The sequence below is a fragment of the Trichechus manatus genome, unplaced genomic scaffold (genome assembly GCF_000243295.1).
Source record: "Trichechus manatus latirostris isolate Lorelei unplaced genomic scaffold, TriManLat1.0 scaffold00157, whole genome shotgun sequence".
NCBI classification, from domain to species: Eukaryota; Metazoa; Chordata; class Mammalia; order Sirenia; family Trichechidae; genus Trichechus; species Trichechus manatus.
In genome coordinates, this window is record NW_004444093.1 from 6,242,452 (window position 1) to 6,260,577 (window position 18,126).

Consider the following 18,126-nt stretch of genomic DNA (forward strand, 5'->3'; position numbering starts at 1 on the left):
TGCAGTGAGGGAGCACCTTACCTGTCGCTCAGGCCTGTGGGGCTCCATCAGCTTCACCACCTGTCCCTGCTGCACCAGGATGACCTGGGAGTCCCCGAGCCAGGCGACATGCAGGGTGCTTCCTGCGATGAGTGCGCATACACCTGTGGTGCCGCTCTGCAGCCGCTGCAGGGAGAGAGGGTACATGGGGCTGAGAATGGCTGAGTGCCTGTACATACCCATCCGGCCTGCATGGCACTGGAACAACGCTCAGCAATCAGGCGGAAGGGACCACCGACACCTGCAACAGCACAGGTGAGTTTCAAATCGATCCTGCTGCATGGAGGAAGAGCACACCCTGCATGATTCTATTCACATCTGTGGGGCCAAGAATTCTACTTTGTGCAAAGCAAGGTAGCCTTTGTCCTTGGTTCCTGAGAAACAACTCACGGAGTAACTGGGATGCCTTGATCTGAGACTTCCAGGCCACACCTAAGGAATTGTGCTGGCGAGTGGGGGCTGGCCAGACCAGAAAAGACTCACCTGGAAGGCTGATACCAACTAGCCTCAGTAGGCATGATTTAGCCTACTATGCAGGGCTGGCTGATAAAAGCCTGGAACCCTTAGACTCAGAGAGCTTTCTGGTTGGTGAAGGATGGGAATCCCATTGAGAACCTTCCCAGACCTCACCTATGTCTCTTCCTTATGACCATCCTGATTTGTATCTTTTTGCTATAATAAATCTATAATCATACTGTCTGTGAGTTCTGTGAGTCATTCCAGCAAATTTGCAAACCCAAAGGAGAAGGGAAAGCTAGCAGGTGAAAGTGAGGGTTTTGTATTTGGCAGTCTTAAAAACAGTGTGCTTTTCACCTGTGAGATCTGCCCTAGTTCCAGGTGACTTGGGTCAGAGAGAGAGTATGCCACATGGGGCAGCTGGTGTGGGAAATGACAGAGAAGCGGGAAGGTAGAGACTGGATCAATCTCCACATTTTGGGGGTAGGATTCGTGCTGATTTTTATCCACAAAGTTTATCCACAAAACATCAAATTCTGAAGATGCAAACTAACCCACAGTGTCAGAAAGCAGGTCAGTGGCCACATGGGCAGGGATGGCAAAGTGGCGGGAGCAAGCCTTTGGGGTTGATGAATATGTTCATAATCTTGATTGTGGTAAGGGTTTCTGGGTGTGTTGTTGTTAGGTGCCACTGAGTTGGTTCCGACTCATAATGACTCCATGTACAACAGAACGAAATACTGCCCAGTCCTGCACCATCCTCACAATCGCTGTTGGGTGTGTACACAGGCCAAAAGTTATCAAACTGTACATTTTAAATATGTATAGTTTATTACATATCAATAAGCTGTTAAAGAAAAAAACCTTAAGAAAACCAAATGCCTGCTTCAGAGAATCATTTCTCTACCCCAGAGGCACCCCAAGCTCAGAGCCTTTCTTCCCCTCCTGGGTGTGCCAGTGCCTAGGAGGGTCGAGGTATCAGCTGCTCACTGGTGTCCCCTGTATACCTCTAGATGCCACGCAGCTATCTGTGAAAGTGCAGAGGCTAGCTATGTGGATTTTGCTAGGATCTGAGCTCTGGGTGTACGACTGCCATGCTCCTGCCCCCCCACGGCTCAGGCTTGAATGTCACAATCTGGTCCAATCCAGCCACTGCTACTGACGAGCTGCGTCAACTCAGACAGGTCTTTTAAGCTCTCTGAGTCTCAGTCTCATAGTGTTTAAAATGAGGGAGATACTGGTATTTACCTCACAGAAGATATTGGTATTTACCTCACAGGGCTACTGGGAGGACCCCATGCAATTCTGTAGGTGAGGCTAAGGTTCAAGGGAGTAAGTTTACTCAGGTAGGTGAGCTCAGGTAAGTTCACACAGGAGAGGTCTAGAACACTGTTTCTTCTTTAAGTGGCTGTAACTCCCAGAGAGAGAACATTCCCAGTGGACAACAATGGCCTACAGGTACTTTGTCCAGAAAAGTAGAGTGGAGATGGGGCTGCTTTCCCCAAGCAGCCTATGCACCTTCTGCAGTGAGGCAGGTACAGGCTGCTGAGGGGCCAGTGTTCCAGATCTGGGGCAAGCTCTGTGCTGCATCCACTCAAGTTTTACTGTGAGAATAGGAGTGACATGGTCATCAGTGGCGATCCACTGAGGTTTCTTGCCCTCTGTGGAGGCTGAGCCTCTCCCAGTGCTAGGGGCCCCAAACTGCCCTCGCCTGTGGTTCTCACCTCTCGCTTGGCTTTCCGGAGAAACATCTCGTCGGTGAGCCGGAAGGCTTCCCTGAGGGTGCCTGCAGGGTCCAAGGGCAGCCCTGGCTGGCGGGCAGCATTGGTGTGCATGTGCATTGCGGCAAACTTTGCGGCGTCGACCCCTCCGTGACCGTCAAACACAGCAAAGTAGGCACGGTCCACAGGGTCCTGGTGGGGAAGGCAGTGGGATTTCCAAACCTGTTGGCCTCAAGTCCTGACCGAGAGCTGACTGAGAGCTGCCTGAGAGGTGCAGGGTTTGGGAGAATCTGCGTGACCTCTGGGATCTGACAGGTCAGCCTGGCTCTAGCACTTACGAGACAGGTGAGCTTGGAAAAGGACAACCCTTGAGCCTCAGTCTTACCTTTGGCATTGAGCTGCTGGGGACGTAGGGTGAGGTTGGATGCCCTGGGCAGCTCCCAGTGTTAGGACTGAACAGGGCCCACAATCACCCGTCAAGTGAACGTGGCACCCAGGGCCCTTTCCTAGTAACAGACTTGGGCAAACCATTCCCTGTTCTTTAGGTCCTCAGCCAGGCGGCTGCCCTGGCCCAAAGGTGCTGATCTGGAAGTTGGGGCTCCCACACCTGCCTGGAGGTGTCTTGCAAGTCACCCAGCACCCGAGTCCTGGGGTAGCAGCTTGTACTCATGCACCCCCTACCCAGCCCTGTGCCCTGGAGGGGAGTACTCACAGACAGGCCGAAGAGCTGGTTGAACGCCGGCAGTGACACATGCCGATCCTCCATCTTGCGGCGTGTGTTCCGGACGGCGTGGATGGAGACCAGCCACTGTCGCTGAAGAGTACTGGCAGGTGATGGCGCCTCCTTCTGCCACCGGTTGCACACGTCCCAGAGCTGGGTAAAGAAGCTCCGTGCCAGGCCCTCGGCATCCAGCACTGCTGGGCATGATGGAGGGATGGTTAGAGAAGCACCGACCAGAGCGAGCTCAGGCTTCTGTCACTCTCCCTGCTCCCCTCATTCTCTAGACAGCCCCAGTACAGGCCTGCACAGGCCCCGCCCAGCCGGGAAGCATTGTCACACCTCTGAGCTACCAACTGGATAAACCAAGACAACAACTGTGTTGTCAGCACTTAAAACATCAGTTTGGCAATGTGGACCAAGAGCCTTGCACCTGTGTTAGAGATTGAATTGTGTCTCCCCAAAACATGTGTTGGAGTCCTGACCCCTATACCTGTGGATGTCATCCTGTTTGGGAATAGGGGTTTCTTTGTTATGCTAATGAGGTCACATCAGTGTAAGGCGTGTTCTAAACCTAATCACTTCTGAGTGATATAAAGAGCAGCAGAGATGCAGAGACAAACAAGCACAAATGAGGGAAGACAGATGCCACATGAGGATCAACAAAGAACTGAGGAATCCCGGGACTACAGGCACTGAAAGAGACAAGGACCTTCCCCCAGAGCCGACAGAGGGTCTTCCCCTAGAGCTGACACGCTCAATTCAGACTTCTAGCCTCCTAAACTGTGAGAAAATAAATTTATCTTTAAAGCCTCCCACTTATATGATATTTCTGTTACAGCAGACAAAGAAACTAACATACTCTGAAATGGAGCAAATTCACTCACAGGAACCTACCCTAAAGAAAAAACTGGAAATGCAAAAATAATTTAAGCACTGACTATAGAATTATTAATAATTGTGCATTAATTAGAAACAATATATACCCAGTGATAGTGCAATTAAATGAATTATGATCTATTTTCTTGACAAAGAAACTGATAGTAAAAGTGATTTTTACAACTAAACATGCAACTATCAAATGACCCAGCAATTGCACCCCTGGACATTTATCTCAGAGAAATGAAGACTTGTGTTCACACAAAAGCCTGTACATGAATGTCTACAGTAGCTTTACTTGCAATAGTTAAAAATCGGAAACAACTGAGATGTCCTTCAGCAGGTGAAAGGTTAAACACACTGTGATACATCTACACCATGGGACACTGTTGTTGTTGGCTGCTGTCAAGTTGACCTCTGACTCACACAATGCCATACACAGCAGAATGATATGCCACCTAGTCCTGTGCCATCTCTATGATCGGTCACAGATCAGACTGTTGTGATTTGATTTTCAAAAGTAGATCACCAGGCCTTTCTTCCTAGCCCAACATAGCCTGGAAGCTCCACTGAAACCTGTTTAGCAGCAGAGCACCAGACAAATCTCCCAACAGATGGATGGTGGCTGCACACGAAGTGCACTGGCCGGGAATTGGTCTTGTGCATGGAAGGTGATAATTCTTAGCAATAAAAAAGAACCAACTATTGATACATACAATAACCTGGATGGATCTCCAAAGAATAATGCTCAGTGAAAAAAGCCACTCCCAAAAATTACATATTGAATGATTTTATTTATATAAATTCTTTTTTGTTAAAAACTGTACTTTAGATGAAGGTTTACAGAACAAATAGTTTCTCATTAAACAGTACTTTAGTACACATACTGTTTTATGACAATGGTTAACAACCCCACGACATGTCAACACCATCCCTTTTCGACCTTAGGTTCCCTGTTACCAGCTTTCCTGTCCCCTCCTGCCTTCTAGTGCTTGTCCCTGGACTGTTGTGCCCCATTAGTCTCATTTTGTTTTATGGGGCTGTCTAATCTTTGGCTGAAGGGTGAACTTCTGGAGAGACTTCATTACTGAACTAAAATGGTATCCGGAGGCCATACTCTTCAGGTTTCTCCAGTGTCTGTCAGGCCAGTAAGTCTGGTCTTTTTTGCGAGAATTTTGTTCTACATTTTTCTCCAGCTCTGTCTGGGACCCTCTGTTGTGATCCCTGTCAGAGCAGTCAGTGGTGGTAGCCAGGCACCATCTAATTGTACTGGACTCAGTCTGGTGGAGGCCGTGGTAGTTGTGGTCTATATAAAATTCTTGAAACAACAAAATATAGACATAAAGAACAGAATTCTCAGCAAAATAGGAATAGAAGGGAAATTCTGTAACATAATTAAGGGCACATATGTAAAACCAATAGCCAACATTATTCTAAATGGAGAAAGGCTAAGATCCTCCCCGTCAAGAACAAGACAAGGATGCCCATTATCATTCCTCTTATTCAATATCATGCTGGAAGTCCTAGCCAGAGCAATCAGGCAAGAAAGAGAAATAAAGGGTATCCAAATCAGAAAGGAAGAAGTAAAACTATCCCTATTCACAGATGACATGATCCTATACATAGAAAATCCCAAAGATTCCATAAGAAAACTTCTGGATCTAATACAAGAATTCAGCAACGCTGCAGGGTACAAGATCAACACACAAAAATCAGTTGGGTTCTTTGACTGAGAAGTCTGAGAATTCTGAAAAGGAAATCAAGAAATCAATACCATTTACAACAGCCTCCAAAATGATAAAATACCTAGGAATAAACCTAACTAGGGATGTAGGAGACTTATACAATGAAAACTACAAAACATTACTACATTATGAGAGACTAAATGGAAGGACATTCCGCGTTCAGATTGAAAGACTTAATATTGTGAAAATGTCAATACTATCCAACCAAAAAAAAAAAAAAAACCCAAACTCATTACCGTCGAGTCAGTTCCGACTCATAGTGACCCTACAGGACACAGCAGAACTGCCCAGTAGGGTTTCCAAGGAGCGGCTGGTGGATTCAAACTGCCGACCTTTTTGTTAGCAGCTGAGCTCTTAACCACTGTGCCACCAGGGCTCTAACACTACCCAAAGCGACTGATAAATACAATACAATCCCAATCCAAATCCCAACAACCTTCTTTTCTGAAATGGAAAAACTAATAACCAACTTCATATGGAAAGGAAAGAGGCCATGAATAGCAAAAGCAAATTGAAGATGAACAAAGTAGGGGGTCTCACACTCCCTGACCTCAAAACATATAATACAGCTACAGTTACCAAAACGGCCTGGTACTGGCTCAACGACAGACACACAGGCCAGTGGAACAGAATTGAGAACCGAGAAATAAGTCTATCCATCTACAGACAACTGATTTTTGACAAGGGGTCAAAGTCTATTCAATGGGGAAGAAACAGTCTCTAATAAATGGTGCTGGCAAAACTGGATTATCCACTTGCAGAAAAATGAAACAGTACCCATACCTTACACCACACACAAAAACTAATTCAAAATGGACCAAATGTTAAACTTAAAACTATAAAGTTCTTGGAAGAAAACTTAGCAACAAAACTATGGGACCTAATCTTTAAAAAAAAATTAACTAACAAACACAAGTATAAATGCATGAACAGCAGAAAACAAATTAGATAACTGGGACCTCATAAAAATACTTACGCTCATCAAAGGACTATCAAAAGAGTAAAAAAACAACTACAGACTTAGAAAAAATCTTTGGGAATGACATATCCAATAAGGATCTAATCTCTAAGATATACAGAAAACTCCGACAACTCAACAACAAAAAGACAAATAATCCAATTAAAAAATGGACAAAAGACATGAACAGACATTTCACCAAAGAGGACATTCAAGCGGCCAACAAACACATGAAAAGATGTTTGCGATCACTAGCCATTAGAGAGATGCAAATCAAAACTACACTGAGATATCATCTCACCCCTGCTAAAATGACACTGATCAAAAAAACAGAAAACAACAAATTCTGATGATGATGTGGGAAGACTGGAACCCTTATACACTGCTGGTAGGAATGCAAAATGGTACCACCTCGATGGAAAATGGTACGGCACTTTCTCAAAAAACTATAAATAGAACAACCTTATAATCCAATAATCCCATTCCAAGGTATATACCCAAGAGACCTAACAGAAGTGATACGAAAAGACATATGCACACCTGTGTTCACTGCAGCACTATTCACAATAGCAAAAAGATGGAAACAACCTAAGTGCCCATTAACGGATGAACAGACAAATAAAATGTGGTACATACATACAATGGAATACTATGCAGCTATAAGGAAAAATGATGAGTTCTCAAAACAGCTTATAACATGGATGAATCTGGAGAACATTATGCTGAGTGAAATAAGTCAATCACAAAAGGATAAATATTGTATGATCCCACTTTATAAAAAGACAAGAATAGGTATATATACAGAAATCAATGTTCATTGGTGGTTACCAGGATGGGAGGGGGAGGAAGGGAGAATCACTCTCTAGATAATTAACTTTGTTATTTTTGGTGATAGGAAAGCCAATAATGAAGGTGAGTGAAGTGTGTACAACTTGACCAAGGTAAATAGTGACACTAAGAAGCACACAAGAATAAGGCAATTTTTGGTAAATGCTATAACATACACAATTTTGCAACAACGGCAATAACAACACAAAATGTTTGTGGTTACACGGGTAAATATGCATGCATATATGTCGACAGGAAGGTATATATGTGTATACATGTATGCATGTATAAGTGTATCTGCAGGCATGTGTATGTGTGCGCTGCAAATATATTCATATACATAATAAAGCACATAAGAGGTACAGTTATAGGTACTTCCTAGACGTAAACACCTCGTGAGATTGGTTTACTGGGTTTGAAAGTTTAGGACCACAGTCTTGTGGGACAACTAGGTCAACTGGTATAACATACTTCATAAAGTTTCTGTTCTATATCCTAGTTTGGTGAGTAGTATCTGGGGTCTTAAAAGCTTGTGAGCAACCACCTAAGATACAACTATTGGTCTCTACTCATCTGAAGCAAAAGAGATAGGAAAAGATTCAAAGAAGAAATTAGTCTATAGGACTAACAGTCTACATGAACCACAACCTCATCTACCCGGAAACCAGAAGAACTAGATGGTGCCCAGCTACCACCACTGACTGTTCTGACCAGGGACACAGTAGATGGTCCCAGTCCTGGGAGAAAAATGTAGAACAAAACTCAAATTCTTAAAAAAGGCCAGACTTACTGGACCAGTAGAGACTAGAATAAGACAGGGTAAAGCCATAGAGCCATTTTTTCTTAGCCTCAAGACGGCCCCTCACCCAGACTATTTCCTGGAGTTGCTTCTTTTCCTCCTCAGAACCTCCTTGAAGAGAAACAGCCATGGGCTGGCTAAAACCAGTCGTGCCCCCAGTCTTGGCACTCCAGATGACCTTTAGCTCATTAACCACCTCATGCATTGTAAACTCTTCGCTCCTGGGTGGAGAGCTAACATGCTAATGAACAAAAATGACTAACTTCCTCCTGCGCGGGGAATTGGACCTGGGCCTTAGAAAATGCTTACTTGTTCTAAAACGCCCCGCACCTGTGCACGCACCATTTTGCATTCTGAAACTGATCCTGCCTATATAAACCGGACTCAACAAGCTGCCAGCGAGGCAGTCTTGGATGGCACGCAGCCCCGGCTGTCTCCTTGCTTGGCTAACCAATAAAGTTGCCTTTCGTTCTCCCCAACTCGGTCTTCGTCTTTTTGGCCCTGCTGGAGTTGTACGGAGCAGAACTCGCAGTTCCTGGCAACAAGAGCACCTGAGACTATTGCTCTGAGATATCCTTTAAACTTTCAACTGAAACCACTCCTGGAGGTCACCTTTCAGCTAAATAACAGATTGGCTCATAAAATAAACAAGTCACTCATGAGTACTTACTGTGCTCCTTTAAAAAAAATCATCTGTATGAGACCAAACTGTCAATATTTAACCTAAAGCAAAGATGAGAAGGTAAGGGGAGGCAGGGAAACTAGATCAATGGAAATGGAACAACCAAGACAGAAATGAGAATGCCGACACATTGTGAAAAAATGTAACCAATGTCACTGAAAAATATATATAGAAATTGTTAAATGGGAACCTAATTTGTTATGTAAACTTTCACAAAAACACAATAAAGTATTACAAAAAAAAAAAGCAAAGACAAAAAAAAAAAGCAAAGACGTTACTCTGATGACTAATGTGTGCCTGATCCAAGCCATGGTCTTTTCAATCGTCTCATATGCATGTGAAAACTGGACAATAAAAAAGGAAGACAGAAGAACTGATACATTTGAATTGTGGTGTTGGCAAAGAATACTGAAGAATGAACAAATCTGTCTTAGAAGAAATACAACCAGAATGCTCCTTAGAAGTGACGATGGCGAGATTTCGGCTTGCTCATTTTGGACGCATCATCAGGAAAGACTGACCGCTTAGGAAAGGACATCATTTTTAATAAAGTAGAGGGTCAGCAAAAATGAGGCAAACCTTCAGTGAGATGGACTGACACACTAGCCACAATAATGGACTCAAATGTAAGGTAGCCATGAGTCAGAGCTGACTTGATGGCAACTAACAACAATAATAACAATAACAAAAGCATGCAATATGCTTCTGTCATGATATTAAGTGAAGAAAGGATAGGAAACGACATATACAGTTTGATCATATGGAAAAGGCTCCAACATTTGGGCCCAGAAAAACAAGGCAGGAAAGGACTACAAGCACTCTGCCTCTGGAAAGCTGAGTTCTGTGCGCTCATCAGGCCTAAAACCCTCAGTCTACGAGGCTGCTGATTCTCTTGCCTTAGGCAGTGCTATCGCTCACTATTTCCATGACAGAGTTTAAACTCCACTCTACTCAAGCAAAGGGCAATTAAAAGTCAGACCCTGAGCAGCAGGAGGGAAAGCCCAGCCCAGCTCCTGAGGCCTTTGCCCAGAGAGAAGGCTCCACACAGAGGTTCCAGTCAGGGCTCTTTGCCCTTTGGTGGTGGTTTTCCTAATACCTGTCACAACTTTGGAAGAATAACAGGTTTTACCACATCTGGCCTCCATAAAGGCACTAATGGATCAGGAAAGCTGGCCTCTGCCTTGGTGGCAGGGGCAGGCTGCAAATTCCTTCCCGGCTTGCCCCTCCCCACCTCATAAGCCAGCAGGGGACCCCAAGTGGAGGGCTCCTCTGGTTGAAAACAAAACAACAGTTACCACAACTCATGGCAACCCCACGTACGTCAGAGTAGAATTGTGCTCCATGGGATTTTCAATGGCTGTTTTTTTGGAAGTAGATCGCCAGGCCTTTCTTCCGAGGTGCAAACTGTCAACCTTTCCGTTAGCAGCAGAGTGCTTAACCTTTTGCACCACCACGCCTCTGGTTACAGAAGCACAAAGTCAGCTGTGCAGTTTTCCTTTTGGCCAGCAGGTGACCCTGATTTCCTGCCTGAACAGGCAGAGGAATCAGCCTGTGCGTGATGAGGAGGGTTAGGGAGGGGTTGCTCCCTTTCTGGGGCTGTGGAGCTGAGGAGCAGCACTGTTAGGAGGAAGCTTGCTGGCTCTGCAGAGAATGATGGCTGCCTGTTGCCAAAGCTGGCAGCCGCCCACGGGCTCCAAGAAGCCCAAGATGCTATGCGCTGTGCTTGGATGGAGCAGGAAGAAGGGCAGTCATAGGAAGAAGATGGCCCTGGCACTTACTGAAGTCAGAGGCACCTCTGCTGGGGCTTGTGATACCCCAGAGGCCAGTGCAGCCTGGGACCAGGGTGCTCACGGTTCTCAGTGGGCCCCAGACCCCAACTCTGCTTCTCTGCCTCCAAGGCCTCCAGACCCTGCCACCATGCAGTCCCGCCTGCACCCTGAGCTGCACCTGTCCCCACAGGAACATTCAGTGACGATGTCATCACAGGCTGTCTCCACAATGAGCTTCCCTCACTCTGCACTTCCGGTATGACAGGAACCAAAACTAAAGCCCAGCTGTTGCTGAGTCGACTCTAATTCATGGCTACCCTGCGTGTGTCAGAGTAGAACTGTGCTCCATGAGGTTTCCAGTGGATGAATTTTTGGAAGCAGATCACCAGGTCTTTCTTCTGAGGTGCCTCTGGATAGACTGGAACCTCCAACCTTTTGGTTAGCAGCCAACTACTTAGCCATTCTGCACCCCCGAGGGACTCCTCACACGGACCAACACTTTTGTAAAATACAATAAAAACAAATTACTAGGAGAATGAAAGAAAAACATGTGGAATAAGAGCCTGATGTTTTTATGATGAGATCCGACAAGCATGCCTTGGCTCTGCAGAAAGTCTGCAGGCTCCCCTGATTCCTGGGTTTTTCCGGCTCTGTGTCTATGCACTAGCAGCCTCCAGGCAGTGCTGTTGGGGGCCAGTCCTCCCACCTGGAGCAGCACCCAGGGATGTCACTGACTGCCTCTGTCTCATTGCCCCAACTCAGGTTAGTGGGGGCTGCAAGGTGTGCGCCCTGGGTTCTAGCAGCAGCACCACCACACCACTCACCACTGGCCTCACTCATCCAGGTGGATGCTGGCTGGGGCAGAGGGGAAAGGGCATCTGAGTTTAGCCTTGCTGCTGTGAGTCAGCACCTCGGCTTCCTCGCATGAGAATGGTAAAAGCATTATTTACTCTCTGGACTATTCTGGAACTGCAGTTGAACAGGACATCAAGGGTGCCTGTGTCCACTGGATGCTGGTGCCATGGCTGAGTCTGACCGTGCATGGCTGTGCTACGCTGTGCTGGTGGCACATGTGGAGTCGCACTCTCTGCACCTCCACCCCGCAACCCTGCCACTCGTGGGCCATCAGCATGGGGCTTGCGCCCTCTGCACCTCGACTCTATGTCCCTGTAGCTCGTGAGCCTCAAGCCCAGGGACTTCATCCTCTGAGCCTCTACCCTGCGACCCTGCCACTCATAAGCCCTCAAAGCAGGGACTGCACTCTCTGCTCCTCTACCCTGCCACCCCTCATGAGCCCTCAGTGGAAGGACTGCTCTCTGCACCTCCCTCAACAGCAGTCCCTCTGTAGCCCTGATCAATGGGTTTCCACAACCGCACCCCCACTAGGACAACAGGACAAAGACGTGGAGACCAGGTCAGCCCTGACAGCTCCAAAACCAGCGTCTCCCCTGCAGCCTCCCCCTTGCCTGGCCTTTCCAGTCCTGTCCACTCTGCAGCAAGGCCTGGCAAGCCTGGGGCCACCTGAGAGGCAACAGGACTCACGGGTCACAGGGGCCTTGTCCTCTTCCTCGTCGCCCTCCTCCTCCTCCTCCTTGTGCCCAGGTGGCTTCCTGAACTCTGAGAGATCCATCTGCAGCAGCTGGGAAATGGCTGCATGGGCCAGGGCCGACGCCAGCACTGGTGGAGCGCTCCTAGGGACAAAAGGTGGGACAGGGACAGGACATGAGGCAGGAGCACCAGCACCCTCCCCAAGGGACCCTCGCTGCCCTCTCCCCTTGGGGAGCCCCTTCCAGAGGCAGGATATCCTGCCTGCACTGCACGGGGACCCACACGAGCAGGGCAGCCTCTGCTCCTCGGGGAGTCAGGACAGGAACACAACACACAACAGAACACATGTTCACATACACAACAACCTTGATTGGAACCCACTCTGGGCCAGCGTGGAGCTGGGCGTGGTAGGGGGGTGCCACAAAGATGTGTGAACTATGTCCACTAGCCCGGAGGACGGGCAAGCAGATTACGTGAACTCCAATCTGGTCCAAGCGCCTCTCCCACAGGCCACAGGGGGAGGAAAGGGGGAGTAACCAAGAATGGCTGGGGAGCCCCAGGGACCTGGGGGGCTGGAGTGGGTGGAGAGGGGAGCCCTGGGGGCTTGATGAGCTGGGGGGGGAGTGGGTAGCCCTGGGGGAGTTGGGGGGCCTTGGGACTTGGGGAGCTGAGTTGGGGAGAGCTCTAGATGACCTGGGGAGCTGCAAGGGGAGAGGGGAGCCCTGGGAGGCTTGGTTAACTTGAAGGAGGGGAGAGGGGCATCCTGGAGGGTTTCGGGGGGGTCTGGGGGAGCTGGAGTGGGGGACTCCACTTTAAAGGGCACTCATGAACACCAGGCCACATGGTAGGTGAGGGTCCAGCAGAGGAAGTGGTTTGTGCATGGCGCCCGGGGTCCCTGGCAAAGCAGGCCGCCAGGGTGGCTGGTGCAAGGGGGCGCTGGGCGGATGGGTGGTGGGCAGAGGGTGGCAGGCCACATTCATGGCCATCAGGCGCCACTTACTTTGCTTGTTTGAAGGGGAATGTGACATGACTGCTCCGCGTTTCTACAGCTCTCTGGCCTCAGTGTGGAAGGGGGACCGCAGGGACACTGGTGGGCGGCAGTGATACAGAACAGGGGAGAGCAGTATGGGGGACAGACTGTGATGGACAGACTGCGAGGCCCAGCTGAGTTGCACTGGGGAGGCTGCAGCACAGTCAGTCAACCAGACAGGGAGAAGGACAGTGGGGGCGGCTGAGAGCGCTGTGACGAGCTCAGGTCCTGTTGACCATGGGCAGGTCCAGGAGGTAGGCTGAGGCATGGTCTGCACAGGAGACAGGGCTGGAGAGTGACCAGCACGGGCAGGGGTGGAGTGGGGACCGGGGAGGGGAGGAAGGAAGCCCCAAGAGATGGGAGGAAGCAGAGGGGTCAGTGAGAGAAACGAGGCAACCATGAAAGTGGCCACCCAAATAAGATCCAGTCACTATTTCAGACCTGACTCGCAGGTCATGTGGGACAGAGCTCAATGGCTGCATGGCATTCTGTGTTAGGAGTCACTAGTGTCAGCAGAGGGAGCGAGGAAGGCTGCAGCAGGTAGAGAGATGAGTTGAAGGGAAGGATAGTCCTTCTGCAAAGAGGCAGTGCAGGAGAAGAGGAACGATGGCAGGTCAAAGGTGGCCAGGTCAGGGGAGGAGGTTGTGGGGATGGAGGGACTGAACCCCGCTGTGGCCAAGAAGCAACCAGTGGGCAGGACTACCTGGAATTTAAAGATGCCCAGAGCCTCTACATGTCCATGCCCCGTACCCCTAGACCCAGATGGCCCCTCACATCCCTGTGAAGTCTTCCCTGATGCTCCTCCTGGTGCCCCTAAAGCCTCCAGCACACAATTGCACCCATCCCCCGGGATGGCCTCATTCACTGTGTGCCCGTCCCCCAGTGCCCAGGGCCAATGGGGACTTTCCAACAGCCCAGAAGGGCCAGGTGATGTCCCCTGGGGGCTGGTGTTCTCTGTGGTGTGTCTATTGATGGTCTTAGGAATCCACCACTATGATTTAGTAATGTTTTAAAATAAGAGAGTGACTCAATGACAGAACCCTCTGGAACTGTCTTTGACAAACAACCAACCAGGACATGAGAAGTGAGTTCCCCCCGCAGTGACAACCAATGGCATTTCCTGTTAGAGCAGGGGGAGGTGACGCCTGCTCCTGTGAGGTCATGGGCGGCTTCCTGATGCCCTTCCCTGCTGCTGGGGTTAGCTTCCAGCTGCATGGACCCTGACAATGCTGGCTGCGGGCCACCAGCATTCTGCTTCTGGGGCACCCCACCCACCTCACCAGCTCATGAACACCTGAGTGTCCCGCCTGTCCTGGTCTCTGCACAGTGAGAACCAGCCCCACTCGGGTCCCTCCAGGGCGGGGCTCCTAAAGACCGCCAAAAGCGCTCCAGGAAATGTTGATGGGTGGGCAAGGCCACAGGACTGTGAAGGCTCATCCCGCCCATGGAGGGGGCCTCCAAGGAGGTGGAAGCACATATAAATAACCATGGTGTGAGGCCACACTGCTCAGGAACCCGAGAGTGTGATAAGAACTCCCTAACGCCAGGAGAAGCCTGGACCCAAGCCACCACAGCTGGAACTTGCGATCTGACCTTTGCACATTCTCACCGAACATCCCACCTATCATCTGAAAAGTCTGTGGACAACGACACCAGAGCACCACTGTATCCTCGGCACGAGCTGGTCAGTGGGTATGCACAAGCCAGAGACCATGAGGACGGACAGATACACGGGGCGCTCGTGAGACAACGTGCCAGGCCCACATGTTTATGCCATGACCACACCAATGAAGACCCATGTCTGTGTGTGAAAAACAACATTAGAAAGGAACAAATAAAACCTGAAAGTAAGTCTGCTAGGAAGGCTGGAAAATACGAGAATTTTGTAACTACGACATTTTAAGGTGCTTTAAGTAGATTCACGGGGTATCTCTAATCCCTCCGGCTCCAAGGAGCCCATGGGAGTTCCCAGGGTTGGGTATGGCCAGTAGCGGCACTATTCCCTTGGGCCTGACCGGGCTCTCTGCCAGCCCCATCACTCTGGGCTCAGGCCTAGAGCTCTGCCATGGCGAGACCCTGGCTCGCCACCTCCTCTCAGAACCGGCTCCACCTCGCGCAAGTCCTCTTTGTTCCAGAAATTCTGCTTGCAACAACACCCCCACCATAACCAGAACCCACTTGCACTGGGGCCCGTGCCTCTTGCAGCCCTCTGGGAGAACACATGTCTTCTCAGCCCAGACCATCCAGGTGGGGCAGGTCATCTGCTCCTACTGCTGCCACTGCCTGGGCCACCCTCCTCCTTACCCCTCTCCCATGTGCACTCTGTGAGGCAAAGCCCCAGACCCCTTCTCCCTCAGCATGTCCTCCTGCCTGCCCTCTGCTCCGCCCTGCCTGCTGGGAGTGGAGACCCTCTGGGGCTCTGGCCACCCACCCAGAGGCCCAGCCAGTCCTGAGCACTGCTACCCTCAGGGCTGCTCTACCACTGCAACTCCTGCCTCAGCCTGTGCCCTCTATCTCCAGTGGACACAATACGCTCCACGTGGACCCAGCCCAGACCCCCCTCACTGCCCGAGACCCTGGGTTGCTGGCTGGCCCTGGCTTTTTCCTCACAGCCCTCAAGCCCCATAGCAGCGATAGGGTGGTGGGTCTTCACCTTCCCTGAGGGCCCAGTCAGGGGCTGCAGTGTAACCAGGAATGGGCCCTGAAGGTGCCTTGATCCTCCCAAGCGCTGCCCACCTTGGCTGCTCCCTCTCCACCCTCCTCGCTCCTGCCACCTCCACACATCAGCACGGCAGCCCAATGGCCCGGCCCATGCTGCCCCACCAGAATGGGGAATCACCTCGCACACTGGCTGTCTGGAAAATAGTTCCTCAATGCAAAACAAAACAGGCAAACAAGACCACGGTTACCCCCGCCGCACGGCCCTGCAGAACTGAGCTCAGCGCGACGGGGGTTGTGCCATGGGGGTGGCACGGCTGATATGCCGTGCAGAGGGAGAGCACGTCTTTCCTCGCTGGACCTCATGCTCCTCACATACAGGCACCCAGGTGTGTGGGAATGGAGGTGACTGCAGCAGAGGACACACAACCTGGGACACTGAGATGCCAGTGTACAGGGGGCAGGCAGGCAGCATGCGGCAGTACCGGAGTCTGTGGACAGGCTGAAGGCTGGCCTGGTCAGTGGACAAAGCACTGGAGTAGCCACGGCCAGAGCCATGTCACTGCTTCAGGGGATTTGCAGATGACCTGAGGGTGATGCTGGGATTCAGGGCCAGAGAATACCCCCTTGGGAGGGACTAGGTCCCCAGGATGCTGTGTGGCCCGTGCCACATGGAGCAGCCCAACTCCAAGGCCCTGCAGCTGGCTGTGTGGGTGATGGTCAGAGAAGGGCTGGTCGGCCGTTGTCTTTCTTGGGGGGTAATACTTGCAGACTGAGTATAGGGGCACAGACCCAGCAGTGCCTCCCCAGACACCAGCCCAGCTGGACACAGTGTGCGGGTGGTTTGCGGACAGGCTACTCTTGATCTCTCCAAAATCTATCAGGTGGGCTGCGTCACCTCTCTGTACCTTTGCTTCCTTGTCTGCAAATCAGGGTGTACCCACTCATGGCCATGGTGCCTGGGGAGCCGTGTGGCCTGTGCTGCCCTTGGCCTGACCCTGCCCTGACTTAACCCACCAGAGCCACTGCCTCCCCAACTGTAAAACTGGTCAGAAGTCCCTGCCGCTCAGTACTGTGATGGAATGTACACAGGTGATGGAGCCAGCACAGGGCCATGGGCCCAGTGACAGCAGCAATGGCCAACATCGGCGGGATGGAGAGGCCCACCCCACCCAGCCTACCTGCTGCCCAGGAAGCTCAATGCCAGCTCAGTCAGCTCGCCCAGCACCTCTTCCTGGCTCAGCGCCACCCCCGGGGCCTTCCATGGCAGAGGGCTCTCTGGGCTTGGTGGGGCTGGGAAGTCCTGCAGGAAGGTGTCCAGGAACCCCTGGGTCTCCTCTGCACCGCTGGCCCTCTGGCTGCTCTCCTGTGGGGCACCAGAGGCCATTCCGAGAGCATCCTGGGCGCCTGTGCCGGCGCTGGGTGGGTAGGTTTACAGTCAGTCTCGCTCTAGGGAGAAATGTGAGTCAGCAAACACTGAAGATGGTGCCCGGCTCTTCCGGCCTCTCTGCAGCATAGAGGGCATGGGTCCTGTTTGCTCCCCTTCTCTCACAGGCAAAACACGGAGGTGCTGTGCTAAGGCTGGGCCTCAAGGGAGAGGGCACAGCCCACCCCCTCATAGCTCAGGCGGGGGCTCTCGAGCAGGCACGGGGGACAACTCAGGCCAGAGGGGGGATGTGAATGCCTGAGAGCTGGCCTGGGAGCAGAGGCCGTGGGATGTCCTGGAGAATGTGAGTGCTCAAGGTGGTGGCTGGCCCCTAGATAGGGTTTCTGAGCTAGTTCTGAGCTAGAAGAGGCCTGCTTTGTGGGGTGGAATGGAGGAATGGAGTCGCGCTTTTGGGCGTCGAGAGAGCAGAGTAGAGAGGCAGAGGTGGAGCAGTAGCGGGTTGCTGGGCCGGGCTATTGGCAGGTGAAGGGGTTCAGCCTGCTCCTGGGGACCCAGGGTGGGGGGCTCTAAGGCAAGGACATAGAGCCATCGGGCCACCAGAGGGAGACTAAAGAAGCACCTGTTGGGGCTCCAGGACAGGTCCAGGGAAGGAGAGGGGCCTGGGTGGAGAGCAGCAGGGCTGGCACATGGAGAGGGCTGGTGAGGCTGCCCAGGAGGCAGGCCTGGTAGGGAGCAGACGGGCCCCCCATGGCCCTTAGGACTCAGGGTGGATGGGAGAGAGGCAGAGGGCTGACCCTGAAACAGCGGGAGTGCACTGGGGACGTGACCAAGGCTGCTACATCCTCTCTGATAGGTGGAACTGCGCGTGCGTGCTTAACCCTGGCTGGAAGAGGCCCTGTAGACAGCAGG

The 18,126-nt window shown here is 51.0% G+C and overlaps 1 protein-coding gene across 1 annotated transcript in view; it reads right to left on the reverse strand.

Annotated features, from left to right (window-relative positions):
• PPM1F (protein phosphatase, Mg2+/Mn2+ dependent 1F) overlaps positions 1–17,260 on the reverse strand; it is a 28,550-nt gene extending 11,290 nt beyond the window's left edge. Inside the window, exons 1-5 of the mRNA XM_004386224.2 lie at positions 17,012–17,260; positions 12,137–12,285; positions 2,929–3,131; positions 2,220–2,408; positions 22–165 (exon numbers count right to left, since the gene is read on the reverse strand). Coding sequence (XP_004386281.1) covers positions 22–165; positions 2,220–2,408; positions 2,929–3,131; positions 12,137–12,285; positions 17,012–17,217 — 891 coding nt within the window. The 5' untranslated portion in view covers positions 17,218–17,260. The remainder of the gene's footprint in view (positions 1–21; positions 166–2,219; positions 2,409–2,928; positions 3,132–12,136; positions 12,286–17,011) is intronic.
• Between the last annotated feature and the right edge of the window lie 866 nt (positions 17,261–18,126).